Source organism: Epargyreus clarus, unplaced genomic scaffold (assembly GCF_041222505.1).
Source record: "Epargyreus clarus isolate Ecla_fem2 unplaced genomic scaffold, WU_Ecla_fem_2.2 ptg000007l, whole genome shotgun sequence".
Classification (NCBI taxonomy): domain Eukaryota; kingdom Metazoa; phylum Arthropoda; class Insecta; order Lepidoptera; family Hesperiidae; genus Epargyreus; species Epargyreus clarus.
Genome location: NW_027332215.1, coordinates 14,548,417 through 14,573,946, shown reverse-complemented (window position 1 = coordinate 14,573,946; position 25,530 = coordinate 14,548,417). Strand labels below are relative to the sequence as shown.

The 25,530-nt window shown below is 39.6% G+C and overlaps 2 protein-coding genes across 2 annotated transcripts; both read left to right on the top strand.

Moving 5' to 3' along the window:
• Positions 1-1,045: 1,045 nt before the first annotated feature.
• On the top strand, positions 1,046-5,036 carry LOC140743784 (uncharacterized). The gene is made up of 3 exons (XM_073075371.1): positions 1,046-2,534; positions 2,787-4,939; positions 5,001-5,036. The coding sequence occupies exons 1-3, from the start codon at positions 1,046-1,048 to the stop codon at positions 5,034-5,036; spliced, it is 3,678 nt and encodes a 1,225-aa protein (XP_072931472.1).
• Positions 4,935-24,899, top strand: LOC140743482 (uncharacterized). Its single transcript, XM_073074781.1, has 5 exons — positions 4,935-18,213; positions 18,601-19,034; positions 22,469-22,804; positions 23,501-23,848; positions 23,979-24,899. The coding sequence occupies exons 1-5, from the start codon at positions 5,048-5,050 to the stop codon at positions 24,662-24,664; spliced, it is 14,970 nt and encodes a 4,989-aa protein (XP_072930882.1). The 5' UTR covers positions 4,935-5,047; the 3' UTR covers positions 24,665-24,899.
• Positions 24,900-25,530: the final 631 nt, after the last annotated feature.

Here is a 25,530-nt window from a genome sequence, read left to right as displayed (position 1 = left end):
TTTTAGGCATAATATATTTCTCTCTAGTAGATTGTTTATATAAGTTCATATATTATATCTATCTCATTCTTTGTTGGGCATAAGCGTAGCGAGAAAATTCTCAAATCTAATGTCTACAGGGCAATTACACAACGACATTATAAGTACAAACATTATATAACATAAAATATATATAAAGTTCTCGTGTCACAATGTTAGTTACCATACTGCTCCGAAACGGCTTTACCGATTTTATATGCATTTTCAGTAGGTTTGAGAATCAGCTATTATCTATTTTTCATAGCCCTAAGTGATACGGGTCGTTCACTCTTAACAATTTTTTATTTATATGGCAACACAACGTTTGCCGGGTCAGCTAGTATAACATAAAATTCGGTCGGTATTCCATAAATTGAAAGAGTCATTGTATCCGTACTTTAAAAATCGTTTTATCATATATTTAATTTTTTTAGGTTGGATATTACAATGTTCGCAATGTAGAAAAATTGAAATTTCATTGAAAATTTGGAGGTGAAATTTGAAACTAAAACGTTAAAGGTTTTAAATGTAATAAGGTGTTGCATAACTGGTACACAATATCTCTAACAATATGTACACCAACTTTTTAACGTTTAACCCCTTGCTTGATGTTTACAATCTTCCTGATACAAAAGATGAACAGAACAGAAAAGAAAAGAATTATAAGAATTTACCATGTAGCACTTATCATGAAAAAAATGGTCCTCATAATAGTATAAAACGTGATGAATACCGAAACAGAAAGATAAAAAGTGTAAGTATTACATTAAAAAATAAACAAAAATATACAATATTTATATATCCCAATGAAAATTCAAAGAAAAAAAGTAGTAATAAAAACAGGAAATGCGATATTTCTTCTTCAAGTTTGAAAAGACAAACCAGCGCACCGGAACTGAGTTTAAAAAAGACTGGCCAAAATAATGCCAAGAAAAAGCGATGCCCAGCAAAACGTATCAGTAAAACATTCCAAGAGGTTACCCCATTTAATACCAAATTCATTGTAAATGTAATGCCAGAAAACGAAATGTTACGATATCCTTTTTCAAATACACGATGCAAAATTTACCGCTGCCAGTTAAACACGCACGAAGAGAGCTGTTGTTGCTCATGCAATTCCGATGCAATGTTCGAAGTAATGAAAAGTCTTTATGATTGCTACAAGAAAAAAAATTGTGATCATTGTAACTGTATATTGTGCGGTCACTTGCCAAGGGAAGAACGTCAACTTGGTGAGTTAAGAAAGTCTGGCATTGAAATTACGCGAGAAGTATTAGAAGCCAAAGAAATACAAAAGAAAAAAATGAAAAAATTGAAAGAGGCCGGTTTACTAACGCCGCTAGAGGGAAAGTCGCCAGAACGAAAAGAACAAATAGTACGTGAATTAGCCAAAGCTGGTGCACCAATTCCGGAAGGAAAAACGAAATCGGAAAAAGAATTAATAAAAAAAGTAAGAACTGAATTGGGTTTACCAGCAGAACCTAAAACAGCTGCGGCAAGAGAGAAATTAAGAAAGGCTACAGAAGCTGGACTAATAACTCCGTTGGAAGGCAAAACAGCAGAACAAAAAGAAAAAATATTGAAAGAACAGATAGAATTAGGAGTAACACTTCCTGAAGGAAGAACACCCTCAGAAAAAGCATTAATACAAAAGGTAAAAACAGCAGCTCGACTTCCTTCCAAAAAGAAATTACCATCAGAAAAAATGAAAAAAGCCAAAGAGGAAGGCCTTTTAACACCTCTCGAAGGGAAAACACAACAACAAAAAGAAAAAATTTTAAAAGGTTTAGCAAAGAAAGGCATACCTCTGCCGGAAGGAAAGACTGCTTCCGAAAAACAGCTAATAGAAAAAGTTCGGGCTGAAGTTGGCCTTCCACCAGAACCAAAAGCACTATCAGTAAAAGAAAAGTATAGACAAGCAGAAGCCGCTGGCTTGATAACACCTCTAGAAGGAAAATCACCGTCACAAAAGGAGAAAATTTTGCAAACTCAAGCTGATATGGGCTTAGTTTTACCGGAAGGACGTACAACGTCAGAAAAAGCTATAATAGCTAAAATCAAAGCAAGAGCTCGACCACCGTCCGAAATTAAACTTCCTTCGGAAAAACTTAAAAAGGCTAAAGCAGCAGGTCTCCTAACACCTTTAAAAGGAAAGAAACCAGAACATAAAGAAAAGATATTAAAAGGATTAGCAATGCAAGGTATACCATTGCCAGTAGCAAAAACTGCATCGGAGAAGAAAATAATAGACAAAGTAAGAGCTGAAGTTGGCTTACCACCAGAACCTAAAACCCCATCTGATAAAGCGAAATACGACAAAGCGATAGCCGCCGGAATTATAACCCCACTCGAAGGTAAAACAACAGCGCAAAAAGAGAAGATTCTACAACAACAAGCTGATATGGAAATACCTCTCCCGGAAGGACGCACTTCTTCCGAAAAAGCACTAATAGCAAAAGTCAAAGCAGCCGCTGCTCGACCGCCATCCGAAGTAAAGGTCCCATCTGAAAAACTACGTAAAGCAAAGGCAGCAGGCCTAATTACCCCGTTGGAAGGAAAGAAACCTGCACAGAAAGAAAAGATATTAAAGGGACTGGCAATGCAAGGCATACCATTGCCGGCTGCAAAGACTGCGTCAGAGAAAAAACTTATAGACAAAGTTAGGGCAGAAGTTGGATTACCTCCAGAACCAAAAACCCCATCTGCTAAAGCGAAATACGACAAAGCCATAGCCACCGGAATCATAACCCCACTCGAAGGTAAAACAGCAGCTCAAAAAGAAAAGATTCTACAACAACAAGCTGATATGGGATTACCTCTCCCGGAAGGACGCACTTCTTCCGAAAAAGCACTAATAGCAAAAGTCAAAGCAGCCGCTGCTCGACCGCCATCCGAAGTAAAAGTCCCATCTGAAAAAATACGTAAAGCAAAGGCAGCAGGCCTCATTACGCCATTAGAAGGAAAGAAACCTGAACAAAAAGAAAAGATATTAAAAGGTTTGGCAATGCAAGGTATACCATTGCCAGCTGCAAAGACTGCGTCAGAGAAAAAACTTATAGACAAAGTTAGGGCAGAAGTTGGATTACCTCCAGAACCAAAAACCCCATCTGCTAAAGCGAAATACGACAAAGCCATGGCCGCCGGCATTATGACCCCACTCGAAGGTAAAACAGCAGCCCAAAAAGAAAAAATTCTACAACAACAAGCTGATATGGGATTACCTCTCCCCGAAGGACGCACTTCTTCCGAAAAAGCACTAATAGCAAAAGTCAAAGCAGCCGCTGCTCGACCGCCATCCGAAGTAAAGGTCCCATCAGAAAAATTACGTAAAGCAAAGGCAGCAGGCCTCATTACCCCGTTAGAGGGAAAGAAACCTGAAGAAAAGGAAAAGATATTGAAGGGATTGGCAATGCAAGGTATACCATTGCCGGCTGCAAAGACTGCGTCAGAGAAAAAACTTATAGACAAAGTTAGGGCAGAAGTTGGATTACCTCCAGAACCAAAAACCCCATCTGCTAAGGCGAAATACGACAAAGCCATAGCCACCGGAATCATAACCCCACTCGAAGGTAAAACAGCAGCTCAAAAAGAAAAGATTCTACAAAAACAAGCTGATATGGGAATACCTCTCCCGGAAGGACGCACTTCTTCCGAAAAAGCACTAATAGCAAAAGTCAAAGCAGCCGCTGCTCGACCGCCATCCGAAGTAAAGGTCCCATCTGAAAAACTACGTAAAGCAAAGGCAGCAGGCCTAATTACCCCGTTGGAAGGAAAGAAACCTGCACAAAAAGAAAAGATATTAAAGGGACTGGCAATGCAAGGCATACCATTGCCGGCTGCAAAGACTGCGTCAGAGAAAAAACTTATAGACAAAGTTAGGGCAGAAGTTGGATTACCTCCAGAACCAAAAACCCCATCTGCTAAAGCGAAATACGACAAAGCCATAGCCGCCGGCATTATAACCCCACTCGAAGGTAAAACAGCAGCACAAAAAGAAAAGATTCTACAACAACAAGCTGATATGGGATTACCTCTCCCGGAAGGACGCACTTCTTCCGAAAAAGCACTAATAGCAAAAGTCAAAGCAGCCGCTGCTCGACCGCCATCCGAAGTAAAAGTCCCATCTGAAAAAATACGTAAAGCAAAGGCAGCAGGCCTCATTACGCCATTAGAAGGAAAGAAACCTGAACAAAAAGAAAAGATATTGAAGGGATTGGCAATGCAAGGTTTACCATTGCCGGCAGCAAAGACTGCGTCAGAGAAAAAAATTATAGACAAAGTTAGGGCAGAAGTTGGATTACCTCCAGAACCAAAAACCCCATCTGCTAAAGCGAAATACGACAAAGCCATGGCCGCCGGCATTATGACCCCACTCGAAGGTAAAACAGCAGCCCAAAAAGAAAAAATTCTACAACAACAAGCTGATATGGGATTACCTCTCCCCGAAGGACGCACTTCTTCCGAAAAAGCACTAATAGCAAAAGTCAAAGCAGCCGCTGCTCGACCGCCATCCGAAGTAAAGGTCCCATCAGAAAAATTACGTAAAGCAAAGGCAGCAGGCCTCATTACCCCGTTAGAGGGAAAGAAACCTGAACAAAAGGAAAAGATATTGAAAGGATTGGCAATGCAAGGTATACCATTGCCGGCTGCAAAGACTGCGTCAGAGAAAAAACTTATAGACAAAGTTAGGGCAGAAGTTGGATTACCTCCAGAACCAAAAACCCCATCTGCTAAAGCGAAATACGACAAAGCCATGGCCGCCGGCATTATGACCCCACTCGAAGGTAAAACAGCAGCCCAAAAAGAAAAAATTCTACAACAACAAGCTGATATGGGATTACCTCTCCCCGAAGGACGCACTTCTTCCGAAAAAGCACTAATAGCAAAAGTCAAAGCAGCCGCTGCTCGACCGCCATCCGAAGTAAAGGTCCCATCAGAAAAATTACGTAAAGCAAAGGCAGCAGGCCTCATTACCCCGTTAGAGGGAAAGAAACCTGAACAAAAGGAAAAGATATTGAAGGGATTGGCAATGCAAGGTATACCATTGCCGGCTGCTAAGACTGCGTCAGAGAAAAAACTTATAGACAAAGTTAGGGCAGAAGTTGGATTACCTCCAGAACCTAAAACTCCCTCTGCTAAAGCGAAATACGACAAAGCAATAGCCGATGGGGTCATCACCCCTCTTGAGGGCAAAACAGCAGCACAAAAAGAAAAACTTCTTCAACAGCAAGCAGAGATGGGATTATCTCTCCCGGAAGGACGAACATCATCTGAAAAATCTCTCATAGCTAAAGTTAAGGCAGCTGTTAAAAAAAAATCAGAAGTAGCCTTACTTTCAGAAAAAATGCGCAAAGCGAAAGCTGCGGGTCTTATTACGCCATTAACGGGCAAAAGTCCGGAGCAAAAGGAAAAAATACTCAAAGGACTTGCCATGCAAGGTATTCCCTTACCAGAAGCGAAGACAGCGTCGGAAAAGAAAATAGCAGAAAAAGTGCGTGCGGAACTTGGTCTTCCGCCTGAACCTACAACCAGTGTTGAAAAAGAAAAACTTAAGCAAGCTCAAGCAGCAGGCATTATTACGCCATTAGAAGGAAAATCACCATCACAGAAAGAAAAAATCCTTAAAGCCCAAGCTGATATGGGACTTCCATTACCCAAAGGCCGAACGGCCTCCGAAAAGGCAATTATTAAAAAAGTAACGGCTGCAGCTGAAAAAGAGAGGGAGTATAAAAAATCGCCAGAAAAATTAAAAAAGTTAGACGAAACGACTGCCAAAGTCACTAAAGAAGGTAAAGGACCAAGTGACGAGTGCATCTGTGGTATTTTAACACCAGATTCCGAAAAGGCTAAGATTTCAAAGGCACTGATTCGGCCATCTGTATCTGAAAAATTAAAAGCAGCCAAAGCTGCAGGAATTATAACCCCTCTGGAGGGTAAGACAATAGCTCAAAAAGAAAAAATTCTGCAGAAACAAGCTGAAATGGGATTGCCTCTTCCTGAAGGAAAAACACCTTCAGAAAAAGCGTTGATAGCAAAAGTCAAGGCATCCGTTCAACCAATATCCGAAGTAAAAGTACCATCTGAAAAACTACGCAAAGCAAAAGCAGCAGGGCTCATTACACCATTAGAAGGAAAAAAACCAGAACAAAAAGAAAAAATATTGAGAGGCTTAGCAATGCAAGGCATACCAATGCCAGCAGCAAAGACCACATCAGAAAAAAAGATTATAGACAAAATTAGGGCAGAAGTTGGATTACCTCCAGAACCTAAAAGTCCATCCGCTAAAGTTAAATACGATAAAGCAATAGCTGCTGGAATTATAACTCCTCTAGAAGGTAAAACAGCAGCACAAAAAGAAAAAGTTCTTCAAAAGCAAGCTGATATGGGTTTGCCTCTACCTGAAGGACGAACTGCTTCAGAAAAAGCACTAATAGCAAAAGTCAAAGCAGCGGCTGCTCGACCACCATCCGAAGTAAGAGTTCCATCTGAAAAACTGCGAAAAGCAAAAGCGGCAGGTCTCATTACCCCGTTAGAAGGAAAGAAGCCTGAACAAAAAGAAAAGATATTGAAGGGATTGGCAATGCAAGGTATACCATTGCCAGCGGCAAGGACTGCGTCAGAGAAAAAACTTATAGACAAAGTTAGGGCAGAAGTTGGATTACCTCCAGAACCTAAAACTCCATCTGCTAAAGCACAATACGAAAAAGCAATTGCTGCCGGAATTATAACCCCACTTGAAGGTAAAACAGCAGCACAAAAAGAAAAAGTACTTCAACAACAAGCTGATATGGGATTGCCTCTACCTGAAGGACGGACTGCTTCAGAAAAAGCACTAATAGCTAAAGTCAAAGCAGCGGCTGCTCGACCACCATCCGAAGTAAGAGTTCCATCTGAAAAACTACGAAAAGCAAAAGCGGCAGGTCTCATTACCCCGTTGGAAGGAAAGAAACCTGCACAAAAAGAAAAGATATTGAGGGGATTGGCAATGCAAGGTATACCATTGCCACCTGCAAAGACGGCCTCAGATAAAAAACTTATAGACAAGGTAAGGGCAGAAGTTGGATTACCTCCAGAACCTAAAACTTCAACTGCTAAAGCGCAATATGACAAAGCAATTGCCGCCGGAATCATAACCCCACTCGAAGGTAAAACGGCAGCACAAAAAGAAAAAGTACTTCGACAACAAGCTGATATGGGTTTGCCTCTACCTGAAGGTCGGACTGCTTCCGAAAAGGCACTAATAGCAAAAGTCAAAGCAGCCGCTGCTCGACCGCCATCAGAAGTAAGAGTTCCATCAGAAAAACTACGAAAAGCAAAGGCAGCAGGTCTTCTTACCCCGTTGGAAGGAAAGAAACCTGCACAAAAAGAAAAGGTATTAAAAGGTTTGGCAATGCAAGGCCTACCATTGCCAGCTGCTAAGACTGCGTCAGAGAAGAAACTTATAGATAAAGTTAGGGCAGAAGTTGGATTACCTCCAGAACCTAAAACCCCATCTACTAAAGCGAAATACGACAAAGCCATAGCCGCCGGCATTATAACCCCACTTGAAGGTAAAACAGCAGCACAAAAAGAAAAAGTACTTCGACAACAAGCTGACATGGGTTTGCCTCTACCTGAAGGTCGGACTGCTTCCGAAAAGGCACTAATAGCAAAAGTCAAAGCAGCCGCTGCTCGACCGCCATCCGAAGTAAAGGTTCCATCAGAAAAATTACGTAAAGCAAAGGCAGCAGGCCTAATTACCCCGTTGGAAGGAAAGAAACCTGAACAAAAAGAAAAAATATTAAAGGGATTGGCAATGCAAGATATACCATTACCGCCTGCTAAGACTGCGTCAGAGAAAAAACTTATAGACAAAGTTAGGGCAGAAGTTGGATTACCTCCAGAACCAAAAACCCCATCTGCTAAAGCGAAATACGACAAAGCCATAGCCACCGGAATCATAACACCACTCGAAGGTAAAACAGCAGCACAAAAAGAAAAGATTTTACAACAACAAGCTGATATGGGAATACCTCTCCCGGAAGGACGCACTTCTTCCGAAAAAGCACTAATAGAAAAAATCAAAGCAGCTGCTGCTCGACCGCCATCCGAAGTAAAGGTCCCATCAGAAAAACTACGAAAAGCAAAAGCGGCAGGTCTCATTACCCCGTTGGAAGGAAAGAAACCTCAACAAAAAGAAAAGATATTGAAGGGATTGGCAATGCAAGGTTTACCATTGCCGGCAGCAAAGACTGCGTCAGAGAAAAAAATTATAGACAAAGTTAGGGCAGAAGTTGGATTACCTCCAGAACCAAAAACCCCATCTGATAAAGTGAAATACGACAAAGCCATAGCCGCCGGAATCATAACCCCACTCGAAGGTAAAACAGCAGCACAAAAAGAAAAACTTCTACAACAACAAGCTGATATGGGATTACCTCTCCCGGAAGGACGCACTTCTTCCGAAAAAGCACTAATAGCAAAAGTCAAAGCAGCTGCTGCTCGACCGCCATCCGAAATAAAGGTCCCATCTGAGAAACTACGTAAAGCAAAGGCAGCAGGCCTCATTACGCCATTAGAAGGAAAGAAACCTGAACAAAAAGAAAAGATATTAAAAGGGTTGGCAATGCAAGGTATACCATTGCCAGCTGCAAAGACTGCGTCAGAGAAAAAACTTATAGATAAAGTTAGGGCAGAAGTTGGATTACCTCCAGAACCAAAAACCCCATCTGCTAAAGCGAAATACGACAAAGCAATAGCCGATGGGATCATCACCCCTCTTGAGGGCAAAACAGCAGCACAAAAAGAAAAACTTCTTCAACAGCAAGCAGAGATGGGATTATCTCTCCCGGAAGGACGAACATCATCTGAAAAATCTCTCATAGCTAAAGTTAAGGCAGCTGTTAAAAAAAAATCAGAAGTAGCCTTACTTTCAGAAAAAATGCGCAAAGCGAAAGCTGCGGGTCTTATTACGCCATTAACGGGCAAAAGTCCGGAGCAAAAGGAAAAAATACTCAAAGGACTTGCCATGCAAGGTATTCCCTTACCAGAAGCGAAGACAGCGTCGGAAAAGAAAATAGCAGAAAAAGTGCGTGCGGAACTTGGTCTTCCGCCTGAACCTACAACCAGTGTTGAAAAAGAAAAACTTAAGCAAGCTCAAGCAGCAGGCATTATTACGCCATTAGAAGGAAAATCACCATCACAGAAAGAAAAAATCCTTAAAGCCCAAGCTGATATGGGACTTCCATTACCCAAAGGCCGAACGGCCTCCGAAAAGGCAATTATTAAAAAAGTAACGGCTGCAGCTGAAAAAGAGAGGGAGTATAAAAAATCGCCAGAAAAATTAAAAAAGTTAGACGAAACGACTGCCAAAGTCACTAAAGAAGGTAAAGGACCAAGTGACGAGTGCATCTGTGGTATTTTAACACCAGATTCCGAAAAGGCTAAGATTTCAAAGGCACTGATTCGGCCATCTGTATCTGAAAAATTAAAAGCAGCCAAAGCTGCAGGAATTATAACCCCTCTGGAGGGTAAGACAATAGCTCAAAAAGAAAAAATTCTGCAGAAACAAGCTGAAATGGGATTGCCTCTTCCTGAAGGAAAAACACCTTCAGAAAAAGCGTTGATAGCAAAAGTCAAGGCATCCGTTCAACCAATATCCGAAGTAAAAGTACCATCTGAAAAACTACGCAAAGCAAAAGCAGCAGGGCTCATTACACCATTAGAAGGAAAAAAACCAGAACAAAAAGAAAAAATATTGAGAGGCTTAGCAATGCAAGGCATACCAATGCCAGCAGCAAAGACCACATCAGAAAAAAAGATTATAGACAAAATTAGGGCAGAAGTTGGATTACCTCCAGAACCTAAAAGTCCATCCGCTAAAGTTAAATACGATAAAGCAATAGCTGCTGGAATTATAACTCCTCTAGAAGGTAAAACAGCAGCACAAAAAGAAAAAGTTCTTCAAAAGCAAGCTGATATGGGTTTGCCTCTACCTGAAGGACGAACTGCTTCAGAAAAAGCACTAATAGCAAAAGTCAAAGCAGCGGCTGCTCGACCACCATCCGAAGTAAGAGTTCCATCTGAAAAACTGCGAAAAGCAAAAGCGGCAGGTCTCATTACCCCGTTAGAAGGAAAGAAGCCTGAACAAAAAGAAAAGATATTGAAGGGATTGGCAATGCAAGGTATACCATTGCCAGCGGCAAGGACTGCGTCAGAGAAAAAACTTATAGACAAGGTAAGGGCAGAAGTTGGATTACCTCCAGAACCTAAAACTTCAACTGCTAAAGCGCAATATGACAAAGCAATTGCCGCCGGAATCATAACCCCACTCGAAGGTAAAACGGCAGCACAAAAAGAAAAAGTACTTCGACAACAAGCTGATATGGGTTTGCCTCTACCTGAAGGTCGGACTGCTTCCGAAAAGGCACTAATAGCAAAAGTTAAAGCAGCTGCTGCTCGACCGCCATCCGAAGTAAGAGTTCCATCAGAAAAACTACGAAAAGCAAAGGCAGCAGGTCTTCTTACCCCGTTGGAAGGAAAGAAACCTGCACAAAAAGAAAAGATATTAAAAGGTTTGGCAATGCAAGGCCTACCATTGCCAGTTGCAAAGACTGCATCCGAAAAAAAACTTATAGATAAAGTAAGAGCCGAAGTTGGCTTACCTCCAGAACCTAAAACCCCATCTACTAAAGAGAAATACGACAGAGCTATAGCCGCCGGTATTATAACCCCGCTCGAAGGTAAAACAGCAGCACAAAAAGAAAAAGTACTTCGACAACAAGCTGATATGGGTTTACCTCTACCTGAAGGTCGGACTGCTTCCGAAAAGGCACTGATAGCAAAAGTTAAAGCAACCGCTGCTCGAGCGCCACCCGAAGTAAAAGTCCCATCAGAAAAACTACGTAAAGCGAAGGCAGCAGGTCTTCTTACCCCGTTGGAAGGAAAGAAACCTGAACAAAAAGAAAAGATATTAAAAGGTTTGGCAATGCAAGGTATACCGTTACCGGCTGCTAAGACTGCGTCAGAGAAGAAACTTATTGATAAAGTTAGGGCAGAAGTTGGATTACCTCCAGAACCTAAAACCCCATCTACTAAAGCGAAATACGACAAAGCCATAGCCGCCGGCATTATAACCCCGCTCGAAGGTAAAACAGCAGCACAAAAAGAAAAAATCCTACAACAACAAGCTGATATGAATTTGCCTCTTCCTGAAGGTCGGACTGCTTCCGAAAAAGCACTGATTGCTAAAGTCAAAGCAGCCGCTGCTCGACCGCCATCCGAAGTAAGAGTTCCATCTGAAAAAATACGAAAAGCAAAAGCGGCAGGCCTCATTACCCCGTTGGAAGGAAAGAAACCTGAACAAAAAGAAAAGATATTGAGGGGACTGGCAATGCAGGGTATACCATTGCCAGTTGCAAAGACTGCATCCGAAAAAAAACTTATAGATAAAGTAAGAGCCGAAGTTGGCTTACCTCCAGAACCTAAAACTTCAACTGCTAAAGCGCAATACGACAATGCAATTGCCGCCGGAATCATAACCCCACTCGAAGGTAAAACAGCAGCACAAAAAGAAAAAGTACTTCGACAACAAGCTGATATGGGTTTGCCTCTACCTGAAGGTCGGACTGCTTCCGAAAAGGCACTAATAGCAAAAGTTAAAGCAGCTGCTGCTCGACCGCCATCCGAAGTAAGAGTTCCATCAGAAAAACTACGAAAAGCAAAAGCAGCAGGTCTTCTTACCCCGTTGGAAGGAAAGAAACCTGCACAAAAAGAAAAGATATTAAAAGGTTTGGCAATGCAAGGCCTACCATTGCCAGTTGCAAAGACTGCATCCGAAAAAAAACTTATAGATAAAGTAAGAGCCGAAGTTGGCTTACCTCCAGAACCTAAAACCCCATCTACTAAAGAGAAATACGACAGAGCTATAGCCGCCGGTATTATAACCCCGCTCGAAGGTAAAACAGCAGCACAAAAAGAAAAAGTACTTCGACAACAAGCTGATATGGGTTTGCCTCTACCTGAAGGCCGGACTGCTTCCGAAAAGGCACTGATAGCAAAAGTTAAAGCAACCGCTGCTCGAGCGCCACCCGAAGTAAAAGTCCCATCAGAAAAACTACGTAAAGCGAAGGCAGCAGGTCTTCTTACCCCGTTGGAAGGAAAGAAACCTGAACAAAAAGAAAAGATATTAAAAGGTTTGGCAATGCAAGGTATACCGTTACCGGCTGCTAAGACTGCGTCAGAGAAGAAACTTATTGATAAAGTTAGGGCAGAAGTTGGATTACCTCCAGAACCTAAAACCCCATCTACTAAAGCGAAATACGACAAAGCCATAGCCGCCGGCATTATAACCCCGCTCGAAGGTAAAACAGCAGCACAAAAAGAAAAAATCCTACAACAACAAGCTGATATGAATTTGCCTCTTCCTGAAGGTCGGACTGCTTCCGAAAAAGCACTGATTGCTAAAGTCAAAGCAGCCGCTGCTCGACCGCCATCCGAAGTAAGAGTTCCATCTGAAAAAATACGAAAAGCAAAAGCGGCAGGCCTCATTACCCCGTTGGAAGGAAAGAAACCTGAACAAAAAGAAAAGATATTGAGGGGACTGGCAATGCAGGGTATACCATTGCCAGTTGCAAAGACTGCATCCGAAAAAAAACTTATAGATAAAGTAAGAGCCGAAGTTGGCTTACCTCCAGAACCTAAAACTTCAACTGCTAAAGCGCAATACGACAATGCAATTGCCGCCGGAATCATAACCCCACTCGAAGGTAAAACAGCAGCACAAAAAGAAAAAGTACTTCGACAACAAGCTGATATGGGTTTGCCTCTACCTGAAGGTCGGACTGCTTCCGAAAAGGCACTAATAGCAAAAGTTAAAGCAGCTGCTGCTCGACCGCCATCCGAAGTAAGAGTTCCATCAGAAAAACTACGAAAAGCAAAGGCAGCAGGTCTTCTTACCCCGTTGGAAGGAAAGAAACCTGCACAAAAAGAAAAGATATTAAAAGGTTTGGCAATGCAAGGCCTACCATTGCCAGTTGCAAAGACTGCATCCGAAAAAAAACTTATAGATAAAGTAAGAGCCGAAGTTGGCTTACCTCCAGAACCTAAAACCCCATCTACTAAAGAGAAATACGACAGGGCTATAGCCGCCGGTATTATAACCCCGCTCCAAGGTAAAACAGCAGCACAAAAAGAAAAAGTACTTCGACAACAAGCTGATATGGGTTTGCCTCTACCTGAAGGCCGGACTGCTTCCGAAAAGGCACTGATAGCAAAAGTTAAAGCAACCGCTGCTCGACCGCCACCCGAAGTAAAAGTCCCATCAGAAAAACTACGTAAAGCGAAGGCAGCAGGTCTTCTTACCCCGTTGGAAGGAAAGAAACCTGAACAAAAAGAAAAGATTTTAAAAGGTTTGGCAATGCAAGGCCTACCATTGCCAGCTGCTAAGACTGCGTCAGAGAAGAAACTTATAGATAAAGTAAGGGCCGAAGTTGGCTTACCGCCAGAACCAAAGAGCCCATCTGATAAAGCGAAATACGATAATGCAATAGCTGCGGGAATTATAACCCCACTAGAAGGTAAGACACCTGCACAAAAAGAAAAAGTACTTAGACAGCAAGTAGAAATGGGATTGCCCCTACCTGAAGGACGAACATCTTCTGAAAAGGCATTAATAGCAAAAGTTAAAGCAACTATTCGACCAATTGAAGAAAAAGTCACTTCCGAAAAACTGAGAGCCGCGAAGGCTGCTGGTCTTTTGACTCCTCTCGAGGGAAAGACTCCTGCTGAAAAAGAAAGGATACTAAAAAGCTTAGCAAAAGAAGGATTACCTCTTCCTATACCCAAAACAGCTTCAGAAAAGGCTATCATTGATAAAGTCCGCGCAGAGTCAAAATTATTCATGGCAAAACCAATACCTTCAGAAAAACTAAAGGAAGCAAAGGCAGCAGGCCTGATTACTCCCTTAGAGGGTAAAACAAAAGAACAAAAAGCTAAAATTCTTAAGGGGTTAGCTAAAAGCGGAATTCCACTACCAGAGCCTAAAACACCTTCAGAGAAAGAATTAATGCAACAAGTGCGACAAGAAGTTGGGCTACCACCAGAACCAAAAACACCATCTCAACGAGAAAAAATGGACAAAGCTCAGGCAGCTGGAATTATTACTCCTTTAGAAGGGAAAACACCAGCTCAAAAAGAAATGATATTAAAAAAAATGCATGAAGCAGGCGTGCCTCTACCTGAGGGCAGAACAACTTCGGAAAAATCTATGGTACGTAAAGTAAAAGCTGGAATCATTAAGCCGTCGAAAGCGGCGATGCCGTCCGAAAAAATTAAAGCAGCAAAAGCTGCAGGGTTGTTAACCCCTTTAGAAGGTAAAACTCCTGCACAGAAGGAAAAGATTTTAAAAGGATTAGCCAAGTCGGGTATACCTTTACCAGAAGGTAAAACCCAATCAGAGAAAGACTTAATAAAAAAGGTAAGAACCGAAGTCGGTTTACCTCCTGAACCCAAAACTTCGTCACTAAGAGCAAAGATGCGTAAAGCTCAAGAAGCAGGTATTATAACACCCCTCGAAGGAAAAACAGCTCCGCAAAAAGAAAAGATTTTAAAAAGTCTTTTAGAAGCAGGAATTCCATTGCCAGAAGCGCGAACTAAATCAGAAAAAGCATTAATTAAGAAAGTTCAAAAGGAAGCCAAAGAACCTCCGTTACCACCAGAAAAAATTGAAAAATTAGACAAAAAAACTATTAAAGTTATGACAGAAGGTAAGGGTCCTAGTGATGAATGTATTTGTCGAATTTTGACACCAGAATCGGAACGAGAAGTTTCAATTAAAAAAGTACCAATTTCAGATAAATTACGAAAGGCTAAAACTAAACTCCTAACACCTCTTAAAGATAAAAGTCCTGAACAAAAAGAAAAAATATTAAGAGGTATGGCAATGGAAAGCATTCCTCTTCCAGAAGCAAAAACATCATCCGAAAAAAAAATAATGCAAAAAGTTCGGGCAGAGTTAGGGTTACCACCAGAACCTTCGTCAGCTTCGGCTAAAGAAAAATACGACAAAGCAGTAGCGGACGGAATCATTGTTCCTCTAGAGGGAAAAACGCCGCAAGAAAAAGAAAAGATCCTTAGACGTCAAGCCGACTTGGGCTTACCATTACCTGAAGGACGTACCTCATCCGAAAAAGCTTTGATAGCCAAGGTCCAAGCTACTGCGAAACCTCCGTCTGTATTGAAAATTCCATCAGAAAAGTTGCGAAAAGCAAAAGCTGCTGGACTTCTTACCCCATTAGAAGGAAAAACACCAAAAGAAAAAGAAAAAATTATGAAAGGATTAACTTTACATGGAGTACCTTTACCAGAAGCTAAAACAGCTTCTGAAAAGAAGCTAATGGATAAAGTTAGGGCAGAAGTAGGATTACCACCAGAACCCAAAAGTCCCTCAATTAAAGAAAAATATGACAAAGCCATAGCAGCTGGAATAATAACCCCTCTAGAAGGAAAAACGGCACCTGAAAAAGAAAATATTCTTCGACGCCAAGCAGAAATGGGCTTGCCTTTACCTGAAGGACGAACTGCTTCTGAAAAGGCTTTAATAGCAAAAGTAAAAGCAACAACTCGACCAATAACTGAAGTAAAGGTACCGTCTGAAAAAATTCGGAAGGCAAAAGCAGCAGGTTTACTTACGCCACTAGAAGGAAAGAAACCCGAACAAAAAGAAAAAATTCTCAAAGGATTGGCAATGCAAGGCCTACCTTTACCGGAAGCAAAGACTGCGTCAGAAAAGAAAATTATGGATAAAGTAAGGGCAGATGTTGGTTTACCACCAGAACCCAAAAGTCCTTCTGACAAAGCAAAATACGATAAAGCAATTGCCGCTGGAATTGTAACCCCCCTAGAAGGTAAGACAGCAGCACAAAAACAAAAAATTCTTCAACAACAAGCAGACATGGGATTACCGTTGCCAGAAGGACGAACTGCATCTGAAAAGGCACTGATAGCAAAAGTAAAAGCTGCTGCTCGACCCATATCTGAAATTAAGGTTCCGTCTGAAAAAATTCGCAAAGCTAAAGCAGCCGGTCTACTTACGCCTCTAGAAGGGAAAAAGCCAGAACAGAAAGAAAAAATTCTAAAAGGATTAGCAATGCAAGGAATTCCTTTACCGGCAGCAAAGACAACGTCAGAAAAGAAAATTATGGATAAAGTTAGGGCAGATGTTGGGTTACCACCTGAACCCAAAAGTCCTTCCGACAAAGCAAAATACGATAAAGCAATTGCCGCTGGAATTCTAACCCCCCTAGAAGGTAAGACAGCAGCACAAAAACAAAAAATTCTTCAACAACAAGCAGACATGGGATTACCGTTGCCAGAAGGACGAACTGCATCTGAAAAGGCACTGATAGCAAAAGTAAAAGCTGCTGCTCGACCCATATCTGAAATTAAGGTTGCACCTGAAAAAATTCGCAAAGCTAAAGCAGCTGGTCTACTTACGCCACTAGAAGGGAAAAAGCCAGAACAGAAAGAAAAAATTCTAAAAGGATTAGCAATGCAAGGAATTCCTTTGCCGGCAGCAAAGACAGCATCAGAAAAGAAAATTATGGATAAAGTTAGGGCAGAAGTTGGTTTGCCACCCGAACCGAAAACACCATCATCTAAAGACAAATATGAAAAGGCAATAGCAGCTGGTATTATAACCCCATTAGAAGGTAAATCGCCATCACAAAAGGAAAAAATTCTTCGTCGTCAAGCCGACATGGGTTTACCTTTACCGGAAGGTAGGACACCTTCAGAAAAGGCTCTCATAGCTAAAATAAAGGCTACGACCCTTCCACCATCTGAAGCTGCTATACCATCAGAAAAAATACGTAAAGCAAAAGCTGCAGGTATATTGACACCTTTAGAAGGTAAACCTCCAGAAAAAAAAGAAAAAATCCTCAGGAAAATGGTGGAAGCAGGTCTTCCTTTACCTGAAGGTAAAACGCCATCAGAAAAATTAATGGTTAGAAAGGTTCAAACAGAATTTGGGATACCACCTAAAGCTAAAACTCCATCTGAGAAAGAAGTACTTAAAAAAGCTAAAGCTGAAGGAATACTTACACCCCTGAAAGGCAAGACTCCCGCTCAAAAAGAAAAAATACTGAAAGGATTAGCTGAGGCTGGTCTCCCTATGCCAGAAGGTACTACACCATCTGAAAAAGCATTAGTACAAAAAGTCCGAAAACTTGCAGGACTCCCTCCAGAACCCACTCCTTCTGAAAAGAAAGGCAAAATAAAAACAAAATCAAAGAAAGTTGGAGTAACAGCATCAAAAAAAAGTGCAAAAGCTGGAATTGTGGAAGAATTCGAAGATATTATCAAAACTACAACTTGTGATCGAGGTTGTGGTTGTGATAAAAAGAAAATAAGATTTAAACATAGCTATGTGAAAATAAGAGTAACATCACCTGATATATCATCTCTTTGTCCATGTCCTGAGGAATGCCTTCCAGGAGTGAAAGGTGGAGTGTTTACAGATAACGAGGGGATTAAAGTTACTGTAGGAAGAATGACAGGAATTTCATCTTTTCTCTCCAAGGGATCTTCTCAGTCTTCTCATTCTGCATTTCTTGAGAATAAAAATTTGAATATTAATCGATGTCTTAGTATATTTTCAAATGAACACAGAGATAATATAGTGTGGAGCCACATATCTACGAGTACAAATAGTGTATGCAATGAAAACATTTTAAAAAGGAAAAGCACTATCCTGAAGAATCATTCCAGCCATACTAGTTCCTGCATTTCACTAACGCAATATCTTAGACATGAAACATATAATAATAATGGAAATGAAGTAAAAGAGAGCAGCATTTGTCACGAAAATACTGTTATCTTTATAAAGACTTCTACTGGAACTTTCACTTCAATTAGCTCAAATGCATCTATGTGTAGTATAGATCGTCCATACTTCAAGAACTGGAACTCTGAATCAAATGAGTCACTATATCTAATAAGGACAGAGACGTCCTTAACTTTTTCAACAGAATCCTTAGAACATTCTGTCTCCGATACTGATAGTTTTGTGTCCCTTTATTCAACCGACTATTTTACAAACTCTTTTTATGACAATCATGATATATTTTTGCGAGATATTTATACATACAATGAAGACAATATAGAAAATGATAATTATCTACAAACTGAGACCGTCTTCAGCACAGCGCACAATTCTAGGTAAGCAATAATGTACATTTCTTATTATTGTTAACTAACCTTAATAGTTTCCAAAAAAAACCATTAGTCAATTATGTTATAATGCTTAGGTTATTTCTTACCTTCATTGCTCTGTTCTATAACAGTAATAAGACAACAGTTAAGTCGCGGCGGAGCATGCTCTCTTCTCTTATGCTGATAGTTGCTCAAAAAGAAGATTCCAAACTATGTTATGAAAACATAATACAGCGCTGACTATAAATAAATTTTGTACAACCATAAAGAGTTCAGTACAATGTTTGTGTGATATTCCGCACCTGCCTGCGCGACCCATCACAGAGTTGGATTTACGCACCCTGTATATATACATTGTACATAGATACTACATGACCGTTATTTTCTTTTCAGTGATTATTATTGTATATATGAATGTTCGTCTGATGACTCAAACGAAAATTACCTGCACCATAAACGATCTTACAGTACATCTATTGCTAGTGTAAAGGATTTTAATCGTGATATATTTATATTTCGCATATCTCGTTCAAATATGCTCTCAGAAACAGATTTATATCAAAATATATTTGAGAAACTATCAGAGGAAAAAATAACAGATCCCGTTTTAGTTGTAAACGATTCTACCAGTGACAATAAAATTGACGATATTATTAATGAATTAATATTGAGGCGATCTATTACTGATTCTTCCTCGCTCATACTTATAATACCAACTTCAGAAGACGATATGACGAACTATAGTTCCAATGCCTTCAGTTCAACTCTTTGTATACAAATGTCTGAATTTTTTACTACGTGGAAGAAAAGTGAATCTGTTTCAAACAGTACGTATCATATTATCATATTAATTACGATACTTTTATATCCTTTACTCAATATTGAATATAAATATACTCGTAAATTTCAATATTCAACAAACCAACCAGGTCTATGTTACCGCTGTGAAATGTTATATTTTTGTTACTATAAAAGCCGAAGTACTCTTAAGTAATCTTAAGATTAACGAACGTGAATTGGTAAATGTCCGAATTTATTAAAAAGAGACAATTTTACCGCGATTTTACCGATATAGTTTATTTAGACTTATAGATCTATAGATTTATAGATCATTAACCCGTCGATGGGGAAATAGAGACATCTTCTTTATTTCCCACTGAGACAATTCCTTTACGGCGCCTCCACGTTGCGTGGATGGGCATCCTAGACTCCAGTAGACCGTGGTGTGTGTCATGGTGAAGTTCGGTAATGGACCCAGTTTCGCGGGGTATATCGCGAATCCAGCCCAGGGTTACGAGTGAAGCTCTCGACGGTGATGAAGGCGGAGACTAATTAAGTCGGAACGTCAAATTCAGCGGAAAAGACAGACCACAGGGGCATTGTTCCTGGAACCTGATGGTTCATCATCAGACTTCTACAGTCACGGAGATCGCAGACCCGCGATGTAGAAAGCAATGGGGAACCTACTACATTATCAAATCCCACGAGAACATAATGATGATAAAACAAGTTAAATCGAGAGTATCTTTGCCTGGCTATCCGTGTAGCGACCGGCGCTCTGAATTTTCCGAGGTTCAGAGTGTAAAATGTGCTACAGCCATGGGTTTGCAGGCAACCAGGCGTCCCATGGAAAGCATGCGACTGGAAGAAATATTAAATTGCGCAAAAACATCCGCGTATGCACATGGAACGTGCGTAGAGTCCTTAAAAAGGGTAAACTGCATATTCTAGACCAGGAACTCGTACGATGCAACTGTAGTATAACCGGCATAAGCGAGACACATTGGACGAACAGTGGTCATTGGGACCTAAAGAAGCATACTATTTACTTCTCAGGAGACGATTCTAACAACTTAGACGGAGTGGCCATAGCAATTCCTAAACAATAAAAGAATTCAGTCCTAGGCTACAATCCTATCAGCAGTAGAATTATATCAATAAAAGTCAGTGCATCACCGACTCCACTCAATATTATCCAAGTACGAGTATATGCACCAAAAAGTTCGGCAAAAGATGAAGACATAGAAGATTTCTATAACCAACTTGAGTCATCTATTACAGAAGTACCAAAAAGAGAACTACTTATAGTACTTGGTGACTTTAATACTAAAGTAGGTGATACTAAACAATATATTGGTCTTCGGTACATTGTTAGTAATTACGGTCACGTTAAAGGAACGACTAACTAAAGTGAATGACTGATACAATTTGCGTCCAACAATAACTTCACGATAGCAAACAGTGTTCCAACAACATCCGAGAAGGCTTTATACTTGGACATCCCCTGATGGAAATTATTGGAACCAAATTGACTTCATTTTGATAAGAAATAGATGGTGAAGTTCTATTACGAACGCACACACGCTGCCTGGAGCTGACTGTCAATCTAATCACCGTCAATCTAATCAATCATCAGTTACTTGTATGTAATTTGCGGTTCAAACTACGAAACACAATACCTCAAAAATCATGCAAAAGACTAGAAGTTACAAACCCATGCGCTTTGATGGACCGACTGTATTTAAATCGACATAAGTGGAGAAAAACAGCCATAAACTTCAACTCCAATACACTCTGGCACAATGAAAAAGTCCAAATTAGGGAAGCGTTACAGGACTGCGTGATGCGAATTAATTCGCAAGTTTTTGCGATGCGTCGAGGGAGCTCGCAGATTTTTACGATGCGACGTCGCATCGCAGTTTTCTGTACGAGCCCTAAAACGCAAGAAAACAATTGGCATAGATGATATTCCTATTGAAGTGTTTCAATCAATGGATGAACTCGGGGTTGACATGTTGCATACCATATGTTGGGAAACTGAACAGTGGTCACAAGACTGGGTCCACTCTGTTATGATTACACTTCATAAAAAGTGTCGACATTGAAATGTAGTAACTACAGATTGATTTCTTTGATTTCACATGCAAGTAAGGTACTCCTGCATATTCTAAATAATAGGTTACAGGCTTTTCTATACCTATAGATTGTGTCCATTCAGGAAAGTTTCCTACTGATTCAGGAGTACGACAGGGTTGCATACTATCTCCTCTACTGTTTAACGTCTGCAGAGTACATTATGCGAATAGTTCTAGATAAATGGGATAAGGGTACAATTGTTGAAGGCCCGCCTAGGGAATATTAGCCTCTCCTACGGTCTCATCATTAACCAACACAAGACTAAAATTATGATAGTGGACAGAGTTGATTTAAATAAACCTGAAATTACAAGAGAGCTACGTTTACCTTGGGTCCACAATCTCGACCATGGGCGGATGCGACAGCGAAATTCGTAGGAGATGCGCTTAAATAAGATCTGCTGTTGGTAGGCTTGATAAGATATGGAGGAACCACAACATATCAAAAAACACCAAGACCAGACATATGAAAAGTCTTGTTTTTCCTAACTTACCCTACGCTGCAGAGACGTGGATGCACTAGAAATGTTGGAAACGACTGCTACGAATTCCCTGAACTGCTCACCGTACCAATAACTCCATCTTAAAAGAACTACACATAAAAGAAAGACAATCAACGATTATCCAGATAAAAATATTAAAAAATTTCGTCCACATATGGACGAGAACTCAGTAGTACGGTTTGTAGTTCAGCGAAAGGTAGAATGAAGAGGTCACGCGGCAGATCACCAACTCGATGGACAGACCTTATAAATTCTAGCACACGGTTTTCCGTTGTCGAGTGTTGCCGCAATGCCAGCATAGAAGTCGGTGGCGAAGTATCGCAAGAGCTACTGTTCAAGGCAGCTGTGATGACTGACCGGTTGTCATCATCACGCCACGACCACTCTGTCAAGAGTGCACGACTACAGAGAGAACATTATTTTTGGGAGTAAACAATAAGTATTTTCTTAGGACGCTAATAAACAAAAGACTGCCCCGATTGTCGTCATCGGCCGCTAGCAACAACCAATCGTCTTCGCTGCCGCTTGTATGGCCGCCAAACGATTATTAATAATTCATCATCATAAAATCATAAAAACTGCATCTGTAAATACATCCACCGGAAATGCCCGCAACTACAGATTGTGTACATACAAAGTTGCTATTGAGTTCGTCGCACTTTATCATCTTAAAATAATTCAGTCAATCAAGACAACACAATGCCAGTATTTCCAGATTTAAACAATGTCATTTATGTAAACGGTATAAAAAATCGATTTATGTATATAATTGTAGTAGTTGTATCTATATAGATATGACTTAGGTAAATATAATTTTATCACATAATTATATTTTATTTTTAGATTCCAAACGAACCAGAGTTAATTCTAAGACACAGGGGATAAAGATAACTGCCAAAGGAAGGTGCTTGGAATCAGAAAATGTATGCGAATTACCCATGAAAGTAAATGACAAGACAGATAAAAATAAGAGTGACAAGATTAAAAAGCGAAAAAATAAGAAAACTAAAAATGAATCTATAATTCGCACTTTTTCTGCCGATACTACACAAGATAGGCCTTGTTGTTGCTTACCTAAAAAAGATAGTGTTTTTGAGAATATATGCACCAGACAATGTTCAACGAATGTTATTTCTGAGTTGATCACGCCTATGATATTAAAGGAAGCTGTCGTTCAAGGTAACTAACGTGAATCTAACAATAAGTATATAATTAAATACTGTATTTAAGACATTTTAGAATATATAACTTTAAAGTTAAAGACATTTAAAAACGGTTTTAAACCTTAGAACCAACAATAAATATCAAATTGCGACAGACATATTTAGTAACTACATAGTTCAAAACAATAGTGTAGATATTGGTACAATTCTCCTGAAACTCTGAATCATGTTACTATAATTTGGAGGCATTACAGATAAGTATATCACTTATCGTCTGGTGCTATATTTTAATAATTGTTGGAAAGAAATAATTGGACAAGCGCGACACGAACTCGCAAACGAAGGGTTGTGTATCACCAAATTTTCAATATTTAGTTTTTATGTTTATCACTTGTTGTCAGTACATGCCATTGATATAAATGAATTGTGAACAGTCTTACTATTAAGATTTAATATGTAACGCGAAAATTGTCGAAAAATAACGGTTTCTTATATGGCAACTCCCATTTGAGTGTGATTCGGCACTACACCATTTTTAACATGTCCATTAACTACAATTTCAGTACTAGCAAAATAGTTCAAATATAAGTTGACACAGAGGTAATAGTAATTTTTAGAGTACTCGATATAAAGATTTTTTGTTACGTACATAATATAACTGATAAACTTAACCATTACTTGATCTTTTACTGGGACATAAACCTTATTGCAGGTTTAAATCAAGATGCCTGTTTCAAAGCACCAGGAAAAATTGCTACACAACAAACTACTTCAATACAGACTTTCCAATATGATAAGACTTTAAGCCAACATCAACTAACTTCAGTCAGACTATGCAAAATCCCTCCGTGTGGCGGACAAATCGGCTGTCATCAATCGACAGAAAGAGGGTTTCAGGGCGTTCAAACTGAACCGAATTGTAATGGTTACATGACAAATAAAACATGCACATGCAGCTTCGATAAATTAAAAGGCAATATTCACATAAACGGTAAAGATATGACAACTTCAATGCCATATGATTCGACCGAAACTAACAAAAGTTTCGTTACACCAATTGGTAAGATATTACTTCACCTTAGTAGCTTTATGATTACTTTGTTAATATGAGACCATACATATAAGTGTAATAATAATAGAACTAGTAATAGTAAGTGACAATGAAAGTTTTATGAAACTGATTTTTTTAGATAAGCAGTTTACAAAAAATGATTCGCGTGATTCTTGCGGAAGGTCAAATGCTAACAAGCCAAAGGAAGCATGCCCATGCGAACGGTATAAAAACTCACAAATGGCAAAGGATTCCACAAATGGAAAAAAATCAGTAGGTTGTCAATGTTGTGTTTGTGCCGATGCAGGAACTGAAACTAAGTCTAAAATGTGCTCTTATAAAGATAAGAAAGTAGGAAGGAAAGGAGGTAAAAATAATATTACATGTGAATGTCCAGAAGAGCCAGTTGTTGAAGAAGAAGATTTAGGCGTACATTTCGAGCAATTTGAATGGATTGACGAAAGGCAAATGAGAAAGATGAAATCAGATTTAACACAAACTACGTCTGGATTTAAAATTAATAAGCCACGCAGACAACCTATTGAAGAAGAAATGAGCTTTGAAGATGCCCTAAAATATTATGAAGACCATCCGGTAGAGACACCAGGTTATGAATATGATGAAGACCGATGTTCTTGTAGAAATGTCTCGCTTCGGCAGTTAAACAAAGACGATTGTGAATGCCCCTATGATCCTTCAAGCGCTATTGAAGGTGAATATGGTGTGATAGAACCATTTGTAGGTATCAAATTTCATATTGGTGGTAAAGGATCGTCGTCTAAAGGATTAAGTGGAATTTGCTGTTTCGATGTAAGCACTACATGATTGAAATGTTAAATTTCTTCCACAGAAGTAAAATAGATTTTAAAATGAAAACTTTTCAATGGACAAGAAAAAACTAACATTATTCAATATTTTTAATATAATTTATATTATTTATTGATCAGTCTTAATCTAATTAATTATGTGCGGTGTAAAAGCAATCATTTTTTATTTGTTTTCGTTTTGTATAATTTTAATCAATCGTTTTATTGTCATTTGAAATATACAGTGCATCAAAATATACTCGTAAATATATTGTTTTATTTATAATTAAAAAAAATTAACAATCAAGAACCATTTAGACCGAGTAATGGTGACCGTCAGAATGGCCGGTCACTACCCATATTTTACATCGAAATAATTACTAAGAGTTGCTACCTAGTTGCTACTAGTTGCTACCTTCGATTAAAAAAAGATAAACTACTTTTTAAGGTGACCGGCCATTCTGACATCAGGATGGCCGGTCACCTATCCAGTGAGTAGAAACTACGCAAATGAATAGAGTTTTTTTGTAATCAATAGTTGCTACCAAATTGCTACCTTCATATGCATCGTATTGGACTTCCTAGCTTTTAAGGATAAAAAAATATTACGGATTTAATATAAGAGGACTAAACGCCTAATACGCCTGTATAATTAAAAGAGAAAACCCGAAATTAAACATATTATGCTTATACATTGTGACGGCCATTCTGACGGTCACGAGTAATGCGAAATTAAGTATGTAACAGCTGAGGTGTAAGAAATTGCTACTATTCTCCGCGGGTTATTTTTGCAAGTAGAAAAATAAAATACTATGCTCTTCTCACAGTAGCAGTATTTTTTATTAAAAAGGAACAGGAATCATTGTTCAATTCAATTCGGTTGCT